Source organism: Solanum verrucosum, unplaced genomic scaffold (genome assembly GCF_900185275.1).
Source record: "Solanum verrucosum unplaced genomic scaffold, falcon-dt-bn FXZP01000062.1, whole genome shotgun sequence".
NCBI classification, from domain to species: domain Eukaryota; kingdom Viridiplantae; phylum Streptophyta; class Magnoliopsida; order Solanales; family Solanaceae; genus Solanum; species Solanum verrucosum.
The window spans coordinates 4,740,950-4,757,842 of NW_026020477.1; the positions used below are offsets into that span (position 1 = coordinate 4,740,950).

Below are 16,893 nucleotides of genomic sequence, written 5' to 3' on the forward strand. Positions count from 1 at the left end.
GTTTCCTTCGCCCAAAGTGCAAAATACTTGGGACTATAGTGCATCCTCTCATGTTAAGAAATCATTTGTACCCTCTTAAAGTCAATAAACTCAGAATATGAATCCATTCTTCCCAAATATGCCAATTAACATTCCATATCTACCCCTCCCCAATCCTGCAATTGCATACATCTCCACCCATAACCTTGACGAATCCTTCCCCGGAAATAAGAACCACCACACTTTCTTTTTTCAAGTTCTATTGAGGTAGCGAGTTTTGGTCATATACACCATTATCATTCCTGAATCTTAGGATACAAACGATTACAGTGCATTGCAATGTTCATCTAAGTGTACAGCAATCCACACGTGCTGCTTGAGTTATCCCTTACTATTTCATCAAACCTTTGTTCTACTGTTCCTCCTTCCATAAGGTGAGTCATCAAATTTAAGTATAGAACCTCCATGCTTGTTACAATAGTTGAGTAATTGAGTAGCAACAGACTTAAATATTCTTTAAGTGGCTACATTTGCAGTAATAATGCTCAGTGCAGCACTGAAGACTCTAGACTTACTATTTATCCACGGTTTCAATGCTTAGATTTCATTTATGCAAAGAATGTTCTTGATTTCCAACATGTTGAAGACCTACCTTAACTACTCATGATACCCCAAAGGGAGCATTCTGTGGTAAGGTTGGAATTAATACCTTGCAATTTCCCAATCATTCTTTGCAGAAATTCTATAGCCAGTGCAACATAAAGGCTTAAACTGTCAAAGGATCAATTATCATACAGTTGAGTCATCCAACTTATGGTATACTAAAAGTTAAAATTTAATAAGTCCACAGGACTGTAGAACCCAGTGATCTTCCCTGCCTAACAGTTATTCAGAAAATCCTGTTTTGGGCTAAATCATACTACATTACTTCTATTGGTGTATTTTTTTGTTATGACAAAGGGAAATCCGTAGCCGCTTCCGACAGGGTAAAGCTATGGTGTATTTCAACAGGCTATTGCTGAATAGTCAGCAAAGATACCTAATGCTGCTGCCCCTAGGATTAATATACAAAAATGGACTAATAACAGAATAACTATCATATGCATATGAAAATAGCATCACACTAGTGTTCAAGATTTCAATCGAAAGCAAGTAAACATACAGCAATTGAGAAAAAAAAGAATGTTTTTTCTTAATGATACCATTACCAGGACGTCAAAAAAGTTGCAAAGGGTTGAAGATCCAGAAAAGAATAATGACCCTAAAACATTTGGTTATACAGAGAAACGCCGTGGAGTATGAGAAGACCAAATTTTTTTATCAGACTCGACAGCGGTTTCTCTGTATAACAGAATGGTAAGGACCAACATGAGCAGCAACAAGCAATAGGGTTTTGTGGTAAGGGCCAACATAAGCAGCAACAAGTAATAGTAATAGGGTTTTGTGTGCAAACTCAAAAGGTTTTATAAGCAAAGGGGTGGGGTGGGTTTAAGGCCATGTGGAGTGGAGTGGGTGAGATGCGGCGTGGGTTGAAGTCGGTTTTGGTGGGGGGGTTTGCGGGTATATGTAATTTTTTGTAGATTTAAATTTAATTTTAACTTTTACATGTTATATTAAGAGTGATAGAGCATTATCTAAGATAATTTTTTTAAAGCTATTAGAATAACATAGTAAATGAGAATGAATCAATAAAAATTAATAATTTTTATATATTTCCCAATTGACCTCTAGAAAATAAATTTTGAAGTCACTATCCTATTAAATTAATACAACTTTATTTAAAAATGAATTTGTTTTTATGAATTTTATTTTAGTATCAAACTTAAATGGAAAAAAAGAATATGAAAAAATTATGCGGGTGGGTCTATGCGGGGCGGTTTGACAATGAAAAAAAAGTTGTTATGCAGGGCGGGGCGGGGAGGATTAAAAACTTTGCGGGTTAAGCTTAACCCGCACCACCCCATTGACATATGTATGTATACTTTACTAACTAAATTTAAATACACGCATGATTTTGTCGCATGGGTGAAATACACCCCTAAATTCTCGCCAAGTTTAGGGGATTTGCAACAATTCTCTCGACTTTTTATTAAGAGTCTCACGCTCATACAAGAGTTTGCCACCACTTGTTATATCATATGGAAAATCGGGGGTATTTTATTATTTAAGTTGAGTTAGTCAAGTAGATGAGTGTTTTTAAGGTTGTCAATAGTTTAAGGATGAAACAATAATTCACGTCAAGTTCAGGAATGCTTTCAATACTTCTCTCAAAATATAAAGAGATCGATTGAACAGTTTAGCCTTGATTGTCAAATGAGTTGATTAACATGAATTTGAGTGGGCCGAGGGCGTCCAAAAGTTATTTGGATCGAAATAAGTTAGGTTGAAATGGATTTAATATCAAATATGAGAAAATTGTATAATTAGGTAAATATGTATATGTGTATATATATATTTATATATAATACATCACTATAGTTTGAAATAATTATAATTTGTAGTTAAAGTTAGGAATTTATAGTTATTTTCTCTCACCTCTCTTCTGCTCTCCCTCACCTCTATATGCACTTTTGTTCACCTCTCTCCTCTCTATTTGTTATCTCTCCCTCGCATCTCTTCTCTCTCTGCCCCTCTCTCTCGCGCCTCTCTCTTCCTTCTCTCTCTCAATACAAATATAAATTATAATAATCAATGATATAAATACAAATATTAATAGTTAATTATATAAATACAATGATAAATGTCAACTATACATATCCTTTTTAGTGATACAAAATACAAATATACATGTATTTGTTGATACAAATGATAACAACCAATTATACAAATACAAATGTTGAACTTGATCCAGCATTGATACGATTGTATTGTCACGACTCAAAGTACACCCTAGACGTGACATGACGAATATGATCCCGAAAGACCCTAAACAAGCCACTTGATATAAGCATGACATACAAGAAGTACAATAAGGGAGAATAGGCAATATAAATCTTATGTCATATAAGGAATATGAATATAAATGTGGAAAAGTAAATTATGTCTCACATAGCTTTTCTAACATCATAAAAGTGGTTGGGGGCATAACTCATACACTACGTACAAGTCTGAAACCCCAAACGACCACAAAAACAATAAAAGTGTCTATGATTTGACACTCGAACCATGAGGACTCACCACTCAAAGTGATGAAAGATGAGTAATCCTGATCTAAGCATGTCCTAGAGGAGGAGCGTCAGACCCTATATTATGAGACAATACATACAGGAAAAAATATGTATTAGTACATTGAATGTACTAAGTATCTCAAAATGCATAAAACATACGCATGATAATAGGATGAACCTTAAACATGATATGCAGACCAAATAAAACATAGGAGAAACCTTTAAAGAGAAAATATGAGTCATTAACAAGGTCAATGCATATTGAAAATCATAGGAAAGCTTTGAAAAGACTTTTGAATAAAAACATAGTTCATTTGTGGAATGTTTACCATTAAACAACAATAAGACCATGTGAGCTATACATGGAATCCGGGATGACCCTCATATCGAAAAGGGGAATCTACTTGACAAGGTAGCACTCGTCTCATTCATTATTGCTATGGTGGATCCACTAGCTAGGTCATTTAAGACGATCCTACGGGGTATATAGTTTGGGACAAGGAAATTGCCACTAAAGACCATACCTCTACTAACAGTAAGACCTCCATTCCAAAGTCTTATCGGTGCTTAGTAAATTCCACCGAAAAAGACATAATCATAATCATATCAAAATACTTGAAAAGACAACATTACCAATCTTATTATAAATTCATATTAGAGTAGCTCCTTTCAAAATCATGATTTCATAAACTCATTCATATGACACTCTATTTTCAAGCATCTAAACCATGATTTCTTTTGTGAGAAAACCTTTCACAAATCATTGGTATTTTATCTTAAAAACATCATTTAGTCATAAATCATTCATTTCATACATGCATAAATTCTTAATCAAATTCATGATCATAATTCATAATTAAATAAGATTTGTTCATAGTTCATGTTCATAAAATAGACATGGGAGTAGGTCCTTATGAATTCAATTGAAAATCATGTAATTGAATCAAAACATACATAATAAGATTGAGTAAAAATAATTGAATCATAATAAATAGAACCTATGAAGATTTGCATAAATTCCTAGCAAGAATTTGTGTGAAATCAATTTAGAAGATTGAGATTCTTTTGGGACCCAATGGATGAAAGGAATCCGTTGGTGAACTCCCACATATTTTGATAATCAAAGGCCTAAGAATGCAAGGAGAATGAGACCTTGAAGCTTGAAACCCTAACAGCCACCTTGAGAGCTCTTGAGAGAATTTGGAGAAGAAGACTTGAGGAATTTAAGAGAATTTAGTGAATGAGAGGAATTCGTCTAAGTATTAAGACTAAAAACGATTATGGGAGTAGTTATTGGGCCAAAACGACATAGTTTAGGGATTAATTGGATAAGAAAATACCAAATCACCCCAACTTAAAAACTACCAAATGACTCATACGGTTTTGACCTACTTTTTACGAATTGTCCTGATCAATCGTAGAGTCACTTACTGGACCTAAAATATTGGGCAAATCCTACGAGTTGCGTTTACGGATCGTCGACCACTCTACGATCCGTAGAGTCCAAGTTTAAGTCCAAAATTTCTCTAAGTTTGGATCATTCCTATGTCCGTTAAACACCCTACGACTCGTCATGTCCATTTGCAAGTCAAATATCAGAGACTTGACATTTTCAAAAATCAATTCAAGTCCTACGACTGCCTTTCTACGGTCCGTAGGTGGCTTTCGTAAAACCTGCCTCAATAGAGTTTTTGTGACTCTTTCCCTTCTAATCCGACTTCCCAGTTTTTGAGGTGTTACATGTATTTGCTAATACAATTTCTTCATTGATACAAATTGTGTGTGTTAGCCAACTAATACAACATTAATACAAATAATAACAATCAACTATACAAATACAAATATTGAACTTGATACAATTGTATTTACTGATACAATTTATTCAGTAATACAAATTTTATTCGGGTACAAATTATATTGTAGTAATATAATTATATTCATTGAAGCATATACATACTAATTAAATATATACAATTATTCAACAGATATACAAATACAATCATTGTACATACACATACTAGTTAAATATATGCAATTATCCTGCAGATATACAAATATAATTCGTCTCTCTCCTCTCTTCTCTCTCTCTCTCTCGCTCCTATATCCTCTCTCTCCTCTCTCCTCTCTCCTCTCTTATCTCTCTCTCTCTCGCTCCTCTATCCTCTCTCTCCTCTCTCCTCTCTCCTCTTTTATCTCTCTCTCCTTTCCTCTCTCCTCTCTCTCTCGCTTGCCTCTCTCAATCTCGCTCCCCTCTCTTCCCTTCTGACATGTAGCTACGAATCGTAATTAAGCAAATTATAGTTATTTTGCCTAGTTATGTTTCTAGTCTTAGTTATTTTTTAATTTTCCTCATTAAAAATTGAGGGGAAAAATCATAAAATGCTATAGTATAGGTGTATGTTAGGCCATTCAACGAGACTTTTGCTATTTACATAACATTACTATTTTTTTTATATTGGAGCTCTAACACAATTGTATCATAGATATAATTTAGGTTATTGCTATTAAATATGTAATTCCTTAACTGACCCGAGTAGTTAACGGAAAATTTAAACGATTATACCTAATCCCATATTTCCATGCACAATTAGAAATTGTATCTAACTATTTTTTTTCTCTCTCACCTATATTATTTGTATTTCTCTTTCACACTGTAACTCCACCAATTTAGCATGATTTTAATTTTTTTTCAAGTTTAAATTAGAAATCGGCTTAAACTCACGCTTTTGTGACTATCCATATCAGATAAAAAATTTAATTAACAATAAATGTATCTACTATTTCTTCTTCCAATGACAAGATTGTTGTTGAAGGAAAGTCGTCCAAACATAAAGTATCAAAGAGGTATGCGATTTATTTAACGTATATGTTGTATCTTGGTATATCATGTATTGAAAATATATCATGATACATCATTTATCGAAAAAGTATCATGATACATCATCGATGACAAGTTCATCATGTTATGGGAGAGCCAACAATGGCAAGTTCTTATGAGATTGCTCGAATCTCATTGAGATATTGAGCAATGGACTTGATTCCCTTCATAAGGCGGCGAGAGAGTTACAAAGATTATAAATACGAGTTTGACTTTGTTGACATATTGTTGCGCTAATTTTGTCCAAGCAATGTGCGCAGAAGATGCAGGGCCAATCAAAGGGGCTATGATAGATATGACATGCGTCATAATAATATGACAAAAAAGTTCATCTTCTCGCCTCCATGATTGATAGTTTCGATAAGTTAGAGATGGACAAGAAAATGTACCATCAATATAGGAAATCAGATCATAGCCAAGGCAAAAAGCATCAACTTGAGTCTGTCAAGTAACATAATAAGTGTTGCGAGCAAGCGATATAGGCAGTTGGGTGGGTTGATCGATGAAAAGAAGTAGACTTCCTTGACTTAATGGATTCATGATTGTTTAAAAGATGGATATACCTGAGTTTTGGTTACTAGTGGTAGGATTGGTTGGAGTTTGCACGGCTACATTATTGGTGTTCAAGTTGTTGTATATGGTGGTCTAACAAGAAAAAGAGTGAACAGTATCGAGAACTCATTAGAGCATGAGTTAATCTGATACCATAAAGATATGAAAGAATTTTGCAAAAAGTTGTAGTTTGTTTATTAAATTGATCATCTTTAAATACATAAGGAGGGTCAGAAATTACTACAATACAAAGGAAATTAAATAAAAAGAAACAGAAGATTACAAAAATTAAGGGATATTAACAAAATATTAAAGATCTAAAAGATTGCAAAATCAAAAAGAATAAAGGAAACATATCTCTGAAATCATCTTTCCTTCTTAATATTAAGTTATTAGCATGGAAGACACTTGTATAGCACGTCTTCAAAAGGTTGAACCCATCGATGGCCACAAAGTTTCACTTAGACACCTTAATTGAAATTTGTTCATTTTAAACACCTTATGTAGAACTGCACAGTGTCATTTGGACACTTTTTGCTAACTCAGCATAGTGATTATGCAACACGAATAATAAGCACGTTTGAGAAGCTTTTTTGGTGAATTATTTTCTCTTTCTTCTTCTTCCTCACTCTCTCTCTGCAATCTTCCACCACCCTCCATTGATTATTTTTTTCACTCCTTCCTGCTCCTCACTCTCTCTCTGCCACCATAGACCACCCCTCATCACCATACAAATTTTGAGAAAACATATATTATTTGTTGGGTTTGTACACTACTTAGTTTTTTCTTCTTTTTTGAAAATCTAATTTGTTTCTTTTATCCATCATTCAATACTAATACAAATACAAAATACACAATAATTTTTTGTTTCACTTCTTTTGCACTATACCTAAATAAGTAATTGAATTATTTAATTTATAATTACTGAATCCTCTCCAACTATAATAGAGATGAATATTTCAAAAAAGTGAAATTCTTATATTTGTATCTCCTGCTACAATTATAATGACTTCTCGTAAAAAAAAAAGAAGGAAAAAAGTACATAATAGAAAAGAAAAAAAATGGAGAAAATGGGTTGGGATAAAGGGAGATTATATATAGATAATGGAGGAGAAGAGAAATTTTAAAAAAATAAAAATAAAATTGAAATGAAATTACTGAGAAGAAAAAGATAATAATTTCAAGGCACAAAATAAGAAGAAGATGAAGAACGAAATTGTTGGGAGATTTTCACGTTCTTGGTGGAGTTTAGGAAGAAGAAGATGAAGAAAGGGGGTCTGGGGGCATGGGATTACAAATTTGGAGAGAAAAAAAAATTAAACGTGATGTTTTTTTTAAAAATAAAATAAAAATACACTGTCATTTAAAGATTGGTCTATTTTTCCAGCAAAGGCGTTTGTCAACACACGCTTAAGTTGGATCTGGGAATATAAAAAAAAAGTATCGAAATGACACAACAAAGGACTACTACAGGTGTTCAAAATGAACAAAACTCAGTTAAAGTGTCTAAGTAAAACTTGATACCAACTTTAAGGGGCCGCTAATGGGTTTAGCCTCTTCAAAAACTAGTGTTAACTATGGGTGTGTTTGGTATGAAGGAAAATGTTTTCCTAGAAAATGTTTTCCTGGAAAACAAGTAGATTTTGAACTTATTTTTTCATGTTTGATTTGTGAGTAGAAAATATTTTCCGGAATTTTTTTTTTATTGTTTGACTAATGAATGAAAAATATTTTTGAGAAACTATCTTTTATTTTTACTAGAGAGTAGAAAATATTTTTTGAATTGAAATTGAAAATATTTTTTAAAAATAAACTTAGATTTTTTTGGGGAGGGGGTTGGGGTGGTGGGTGCGGGGGTGGGGGGGTTAGGGGTGAGATGGAGTAAAAAAATAAAAGTTTGAAATTAAAAATATTTTTTAAAAACAAACTTAAATTTCTTTTTGGAGGCGGGGTTTGCGGTAGGAATGGAAATGGGGTGAAAAAATAAAAATTTGAAATTGAAAATATTTTTTAAAAACAAACTTAATTTTTTTTTGGAGGGGGTGGGGGCTGATGGGGGGTCGCAGGTAGGGGTGGGGGGTGGAGTTAAAAAATAAAAATTGGAAATTAGAAATATTTTTTAAAAACAAACTTAAAATTTTTATTTTTTTTGGGGAGGGGGAGAGGGCTAGGGTGAGGGTGGGGTAAAAAAATAAAAAAACTGAAGCTGAAAATATTTTTTTTTAAAATAAGCTTTAAATTTATTATTTTCAACAAAAAAAAATTGTAATATGAAGTTGGAGGAGAGTTTTAAAAAATGTTTTCCTTAATTTTTTAAGGAAAGTCATTTTCTTTAAATTTGAAGAAAATGAGTTGATTTGGAAAACATTTTACCCAACCAAACATGAGAAAATTAAAAAATATTTTCCTTCATACCAAACACACCCTATAAGACGAACAACCTGCTACAACAATTTAAATAATCATTGCATTTTATCTTGCTTCTTTTTCTTTAATTCACAAAAGATAGCACATCTTTTTAAGTACATTTGGCACAAACGTAAGAGTCAAGAGATCAGAGAAGTAATCAATAACTAATCCCTGGAAGCTATCTCAAATATACACCGTCTATTATTTTGTCCATTCAATATCACCCTAATCAGTAATTAATCCACAATGTAAGCCAACATAAAACCAACGAAAACAAGAAGAAAAAGGAATTTACAATCAAATCTTGCTGGACTTTTCCAGCCACCAATGCACAACACCATCTGCCTTGCTTGAGAAACACAGCAGCAAGCCTAATGCCAAAACATAGTCAGACTCACCAGCACTACTTGTTTCCCGAAACAAATGTAAATAAGCATACATTGTTTATGCAACTGTATGAACCTGAAACCGCCACCACCACCAGCACCTGAAGCTTGCTATCGCGAATGGAAATGAAGAGCAATAGTACCCAAGGATGCTAACATCACGAACGAGTCCTATTTTAGAGGCTTTATACCCTACACAGTAACATAACAAATTTTCAGCAAGAAAAGCATGTGATGCCACTACCATTGTTCAATTCAATGTTGAAATTGGAACTTATGAAGTGTGTTGATGACTAGAAGTATAAATATATTATTCTTCAATTTTCAAGATTTGAAAGGTACGTACTAAATTTCGACACTAAAATAAATTCTTTATTTTATAACCGTTGTGTGGGACAACTTGTGTGCACCTCAACTGATTCACAAGTGCGTACTATCTCCACCAGCACAAGAATCAGGTAACTCTGTCCACAAAGACTTGGGCATATGGAAAGAAATCACTTGGTATTTTTGCCTATGCTAGAATATGAACCTGAAACCTCATGGTTCTCGACTCACTTGGTTTTGTAATAGAATCTTATGAAGTGGTAGAAACACTAAAAAGAACATTTTTATTCAATTACTAGATTTGTGGTTCCCATTTTTAACTTTTTTTTTCATCTTTCCAAGTTGGGTCACTTTAAGTAGATTCAACAGTTTACCTTCCTTTTATTTGGTGTGGTCATCCTTGTCTTCCACCTGTGAATCACAATTTCTCGGGCTTCCTTTCCACCCAAGTCCCATATCTCCAACTTTAGCCATCCCTACTTGATTTGATCAGTAAGCCTCTACACAACCTTTTGAATGCGAGAGCACCTTGATTCACTCACCTATCCGCTTTATTCCCCTCAACTATTCCATAAACCCATCTTGATCACCACCTTCCCCTACTTCTTTTGGTGCTGGAAAAATCGACATCCGCTGAATCTTTATTAACACTCTATATTTGCCAACTCTCCACTTAGTGCAAACACCTAACATGTGTTGGAACCCTTTTATATCACATCCAAGGGTGAGAAATCAGTACTTGTCCCTCCCTCCCTTGTGTATGCGGTAACATATGGGGATTAGGAGAATGGTTTATATCACTTAAGCTATTTGTGTGAAACTTGACTTACTTTTAATAAGAAGATTGATAAGGCACAATCTGTTATATGGCTTATTACTCTCTGCAATTTTTATTCAAAAGATGCAGATTTCTTTCCTGTTCAAAGTTGTGACGAGTAATTCAAGTCTGTCTTAAAGTTGTATACAGATGTGAGAATTTTTCTCTGAGCAGGTTTGGACATTCCTTCACAGGTAAGATTGCACCTAAATGTACTATAAGAATTCTACCCAAAAAAATATATTACAATGCTATTAATTCTTGAAGTTTAGAGATTAGAGAGTTCGGAAAGATTGCTGTGCTAGGATCTAGTACTATGACACAGTCAAACATTATGCTGTAATGCCTGAGAACACAAGTATGACAAAGTCCAACTTTATGATATAATGCCAAAGGACATAAGGTTGATACCTAGGGCTGTTCTGATATAATGAACCTCTTTCTCATTCTATTCAAACCCTAACCATCTATAAGCCATTACTCATCTTAAGAATCCCTTAAACTCCATAATTTGGCATTCATTTCATCCTTTAAAGACAAAAAACCATCCCCCAAACGGTACTGTGTGTCTCTCCAACATAAAAACAAGCTGTAAGCAGTAAGATCTGTTTCATGGAGGAGAAGGCAATACTGATATTTCAACTCCAACTTACATGCCTTTCTTCCAGTTTCAGGCTGATGTGTATATCTCTACAAGTGATTTGAACTGATGTTACACAGGAACGTTACACGTTTTGCATGAGCTGGAGATTATATAGATATACATGCAATTAATTAAATAAGAAACTAAGCTTCAATACTTGTGAGCTAAAATATCCATCTAAAGCATGCATCATACCTTGGATACTCTGAACTCATTCACAGCCATTCTGAGATTATCATCAGATAATAGCAACCTTGATAATGCCCCTGTGCTCAACCTGTAAAAAAAAAAAGTTCAGCAAAATAAATGTACCCTGCTTCCCAAATGGAGTCCAAGATTTAAGGGATCTATGTAGGTAGCCTAACTTGTTAAACTGCCTTAGTTGAAACAAAGGATATATGGAATTACACTATCAAGCTGAGCAAATTTGACTAACTTTACAATAAAATGGAGTTTATTTCCACAAACCCTTACCCCAACTTTTTTGCAGCATCTGATACCGAGCCCTCAACAGCAAAAAGTAGGTCCAGTAAAGCTTGCATTCCCTATGGATTAAAGAAGAACGACAACCAAGAAAACATCACTACATTTGGCAGTAAGAAGTAATTTATATTAAGGACATGAAAAAAGGAAAAACATACCAAAGCAAATTTAGGATTGTTTGGTCCAATTTGAGGGCCACAATTTGATCCCCTGATTGTTGATTTGGGAGGAAGAATTTGAAGCAGCTCTTGAGGAGGTGTATATGTATCAAGATCTATGTTGTTCCTAACTAGATGAAAATAAAGAAAGTATGAATAAATGGAAGCTTCTAGGAAAAGAGAGCCGCATCAACATCATGCTAAACCTAAAGTACGAGCTTAAACATATCCGAGGATGAAGACCAGTCCATTAACTCAACAACAAAGTGTATTCAGCTTAGTGGATTTTAAAGCTCAATTGTAAAGTTTTGCCCAGTTTTTGGCTTTTGAAATTACCCCCTGGGGGCTGTAAATCCCACCTCATCAGGCTTTGCTGATGAGTTTTGATGTGAATATAAAGTTACCTTATCAAAAAAAAAACAAAGTGTATTCCCATAGAGTGAGGTTTGGGGAGGGTGGAGTGTACCCAAACCTTACCTCTCTCTCAAAGGTGAGGTAGAGAGGCTATTTCCGATAGACCATTGGCTCAAGACAAAAACAGACTAGAAAAAGATGTAATGAAGTACAAGACACAATAGGTAGTAACGAAACAACAGACAGTAGAACCAGTCCATTAACTACTTAGGAAAAAGGAACTTCACAGGAAAACCAAACTTCAAAAGTTTTTGAACTCCCAAACTATGAAAAATGTGTCCAGTTTACACTTTAGCGTCTTCTTGGTTTGCATTTTTTGTTTTCAAATTTATAGATTTTCAAAGAAAGAGATTGAGTAGCTATTGATAAAATCTTCTGTAGCTTTTGACTTACAGCTATCAGACTGTAAAAAGTTTAACCTACACAAACAAAATATTTGTAAATTAAGTTATTCAAGTTCCTTGGTCAAACCAACATAGTTTGGGTTTGAGGCATAGTTGACTAATCGATTGAAGTTAGTCAAATTCTTATTTGACATGGAATTAGCAAAGAGACCAAAAATAACAGAAGCTGCCTTTTCTTTATCATAGTTCAGTCAATTGAGAAATTCCCAACAATTAAGGGGTGGTTTCAGCTGTGACACAGTTCTTTATTTTTTTGATGAAGTAAGTTGTTGTATTTAATAAACAGCAAGAAGATGCATGAATGCTCAGATGTGACACAGTTTTTGTACTTCATATTATCTACGTATTCCATTATTTTCAACAGATTTTTACCGTTCATCTACTAGAAAACCCTGTCTCTTTCTTTTACTGCTGCTTCGTATTGCTAATCACCCCCGATCTTCAAAACATTTTAACTCTATTTTGTGGCACCTAAACCATAGAACTCAAGAAACTAAAGCCCGAAAGTTCTATTATCACAAAAGGAAATTTGCAATTAAACAAGCCAATTTCTCATGGTACCAAGAAATGGTCTGCATCAAGATTAGGAAGGTATGTCTTTCTCATTACACCAATAAAAAGAAATAGATAACCTCTCATCAAATCTCCTCTCTAGTTCCATGTATTTTTTTTTGGTGAAGTAATTAAATTGCATTAGAAAGGCATCAAGAAGATGCAATGGTTATAACTAAAAACAAAGTTGCTTCAAACATGAAAATAACATGAAGCTAACTGTGCAAAAACCTGTAAAGCAGCCAAAAATAAACCCCCTTAAACCCTACTGTGCTAGAGTTAAGGAGCTAACAAAATTCAAAAAATTATCCATACTGTTTACAGGGGAGAGAAGGTGCCAATTATAAAGACTAACTAAACACCTAGTCTTAATGGTGCTTATGGGAGTTGATATTCCATCAAAACATCTGCAGTTTCTCTCTTTCCAAATGCTCCAAAAAATTACTGTTGGGATCATCCTCCAAGTACTTTTGATGGTGTTGTCAACTCTCCTACATATCCAGCTAGCATAAGCATCTTTGATGGAGAGGGGAAAAACCCATTGGAGCCCAAACAATGAGAAGAAAAAATGTCATATGCCAACTATTGTGGGGCAGTGCAAAAAAAGATGGTTGACACTTTCATTGTCTTGTTTACAGAAAAGACATCTGTTGATGAGAATGATGCCCTTTTTCCTAAGGTTGTCTTGTGTTAAACATGCCTTAAGTAGGGCTGTCCATGCAAAACAGGAAACCTTAAGAGCTTCCCCGAAGTAGTCTATCTGAATTATTAACATCTAAGTTACAGTTTTTCAGTGTTTGTAGCAAGAGAAGAAGTTCATTAATTTCCCAGTCCTGCAAATTCCTTCAAAAATTTGGACTTCAAATATTATCAACTTTGTATTGGGCCACTATGGCCTCCTTGTTGGTGGCTATTTGGAATCATCATAGGAAATGACTCCTTCAAAATAGTACCCCCAATCCACTTGTCTAACCAGAATCTTATGTTGAGTCCATTCCCAGGTTTGAAGTAGACTTTCTGAAGAAACTCATCTTGGAAGCTACTTATGTGTTTCCAGACCCCCTCTCTAATAGGTAGGTCTCCCTCTGCTATAGCTCCCATCCTAATTGTACAAAAACAACTTTTTATGGGTTCCACAACTAGTAGTCCTGGCACAACTTTGCTAACTCAACAGTGCACTCCAAGATCATCACTTGATACAATTATACAACCCAAACTCAAACCATTCTCAAACAGAAAACTCAAAGTTAATAAGCATATACTTCACAGCTGTTTATCATGCCGCAAACCACAGAGTTTAAGATATAAATTTGTCTTATATAATAAGGCAGTGGTTCTGGAAGAAACATTTTGGAACAACAAAGAGTAAATGGTATACCTTTAAGTGCCAGTAACACTCGCAATCGAGATAAAGCAGACGCACGATTCATGTGTTGGGATCTATCCTCCACAGCCTAAAGAAAACCCAAACAAATAAAATTCCATTTCAAAATAAAAAATGGTCATAAAAATCTAGCAAATCATCAAAACCAAACCTGAGCAATAATCCCTGTTGGGCTATGCTTCAAACGCACAGCAGATTCACGCTTGTTGCGGTGCTGTCCACCAGGACCTGAAGCCTTGAAAGTGCTCAATTCACACTGCTTCATCAACTCCTCATCGGACATCAACAAGTACTCTCTTCCACCAATACCCGTATCAACACTTCCATCGCCATTAGTGCTGTATTTAGCTGAAAATAACGACCCAAATTCTTGAAATTGCTCTCCAACGGGTACAGAAAACAATGACCCAATTTTCTTGCCAACTGATAAATAAATTCTTGGAGTTGAGTATGAGCGAGAAATGGAGATCGAATTTGGGCGATAAAAAGAAGGTGTTAATATGGAGATATTAGTTATAGTTTTAGGAAGATTTAGAAACGATTTGAAAACGGAACGAACCATATGGATTCTCAAAATTAACGTTTGTTTTCAAACCTTTTGAGGAAGACGAGAACATAGAAGGAGGATTTGGCCAATGCATTTTTAAACTATGCCCAAACTTATCACTTTATTCCGACATTATGACGTATTGTTTTATAATGTATTATATTTATTATATTATTTTAATAAATATAATGTTTGAATAGATTGTATCATTTTTTATCGTTACACAATGTGGTATATTCATAATTTGAATGGTAAATCTAAAAAAAAATAGGATATTGAATATAGCTAGTATGAAAAAGTGGGAAAAAAATAAAATATAATTATTATATAACAAATAAAGACAAAGTAAGAAGAAAATATTAAGGTAACGATGTGATCACATCAAATCAATCATTATATAAAATTGATCTTTTCGTAGTTACCTAACAATAGAATTAAACGATACAATAGAATTTAAGTAACAATCAAACAAACATTATAATTGAACCAATAATACAATACAATACAATACGATACCAGGCTAACAACCATCCAAAAAAGTTGTAAGTTACATTTTTAAATTATTCATGTTAATAGAAAACATCTTACATCTCCAAGTATCATTTTTGGCCAAATCTATAGAATGACTGGATTGAAATTAATTCTAGACTAATAGTATAATTATTTAGCTAAAATACTGGAGTTTCAAGTAGTTTTTTTTTTTTTTGTTTTTTCTTTAGATCTCACTAATAATCTCTCTATTTTAATTTAAAAAGATCGATTATTTCCTTTCATATCATTTTTTAATTTTGATTTTTCACATGATATGTTTAAGGCCATAAAATTAATAAATATTTTATTGCATTTGACCAGTGTTATAAAATGCGGGGGTGTGAGGCGAGACATTTTATGCAGTACAGGACGAGACGTAAGCTTCGACACATGGGGAGTAAGTTTTATGGATCTACGGTGTGTAATCTCATATATATTCAACTTTATAAATTTATTACTAGAAAAATAAGCAAAAGTAAAACTATCAATTATTTTACAAATATTTTTTAATAAATAACCTATAATATATAGAAAAAAAATTATGATTTTTATTAGAGAAATGTGTTAATGACCAATAATGAATAAAAAAAATATTACAATTACTATTTGAGAAATATTATTACTCTAATAATAATAAATATGATTTAAAGCAAAAAAGGTTAGAGAAAATAAAAATAAAATAAAAAATAACGTCCAGAGCGTACGTTTTTACGCTCGGGACTTACGCCCCAAATTCTAGGACTTATGCCCTATGAATCTACGTCTTCAATTTGCGCCCCGGAGCGTTTTTGGTATGCCCCACCCTAAGGCTCGCCCCAAAATATGTTTTTATGCAACAAAATTTAAAAATATTATTTACTTTCTTAAACTTTGTTTCCTATTAAAGTAGGCCAAACAAATTGAAAGAGTAAGTATTTATTTTGATTGTCTATTTTTCCGAGGTTAAATTATTTGTAAGAAATTGGCAAGAGCTTCTAATTTTGGCCAAGTAAATAAGGTTTAGTCAAAATAATGAAGCTTAATCTATGAAGTTTTTTTTATTTCTCAAATTTGGCTTGAAAATATGATCCAAAAAAGTCATGAATTTTAAGCAGCTAAATAATGTTATCATTTTTGAATTAAAAATATCAGGTAGACAAAAACGAAAAGAAAAGAAAATTATAACACTAATTTAGAAATAAGCTCAGGGCCTACTAATGGCTATATCCCAAAACCTCACTCCCCTTGACATCAACATGGACTTTAAAGGGATTTTGAGAATT

The 16,893-nt window shown here is 33.6% G+C and overlaps 1 protein-coding gene across 1 annotated transcript; it reads right to left on the reverse strand.

The window, feature by feature from the left end:
• Positions 1 to 9,141: 9,141 nt before the first annotated feature.
• LOC125809356 (uncharacterized) lies at positions 9,142 to 15,227 on the reverse strand. Its single transcript, XM_049489012.1, has 6 exons — positions 14,705 to 15,227; positions 14,548 to 14,623; positions 11,800 to 11,930; positions 11,633 to 11,703; positions 11,354 to 11,435; positions 9,142 to 9,563 (listed from the first exon to the last, which is right to left on the reverse strand). Exons 1-6 carry the CDS (start codon positions 15,113 to 15,115, stop codon positions 9,543 to 9,545), a joined length of 792 nt encoding a protein of 263 aa, XP_049344969.1. The 5' UTR covers positions 15,116 to 15,227; the 3' UTR covers positions 9,142 to 9,542.
• Between the last annotated feature and the right edge of the window lie 1,666 nt (positions 15,228 to 16,893).

Bases quoted from the DNA above. Each gene is read 5' to 3' on its own strand.
- LOC125809356 (XM_049489012.1), bottom strand. From the start codon at position 15,115: ATGGTTCGTTCCGTTTTCAAATCGTTTCTAAATCTTCCTAAAACTATA. The intron at 14,624-14,704 runs GTTTGGTTTTGA...GGTTTTCTTTAG, and splicing joins CAACAGGGATTATTGCTCAG to GCTGTGGAGGATAGATCCCA. The intron at 9,564-11,353 runs GTATGATGCATG...GTTACTGTGTAG, and splicing joins ATGAGTTCAGAGTATCCAAG to GGTATAAAGCCTCTAAAATA.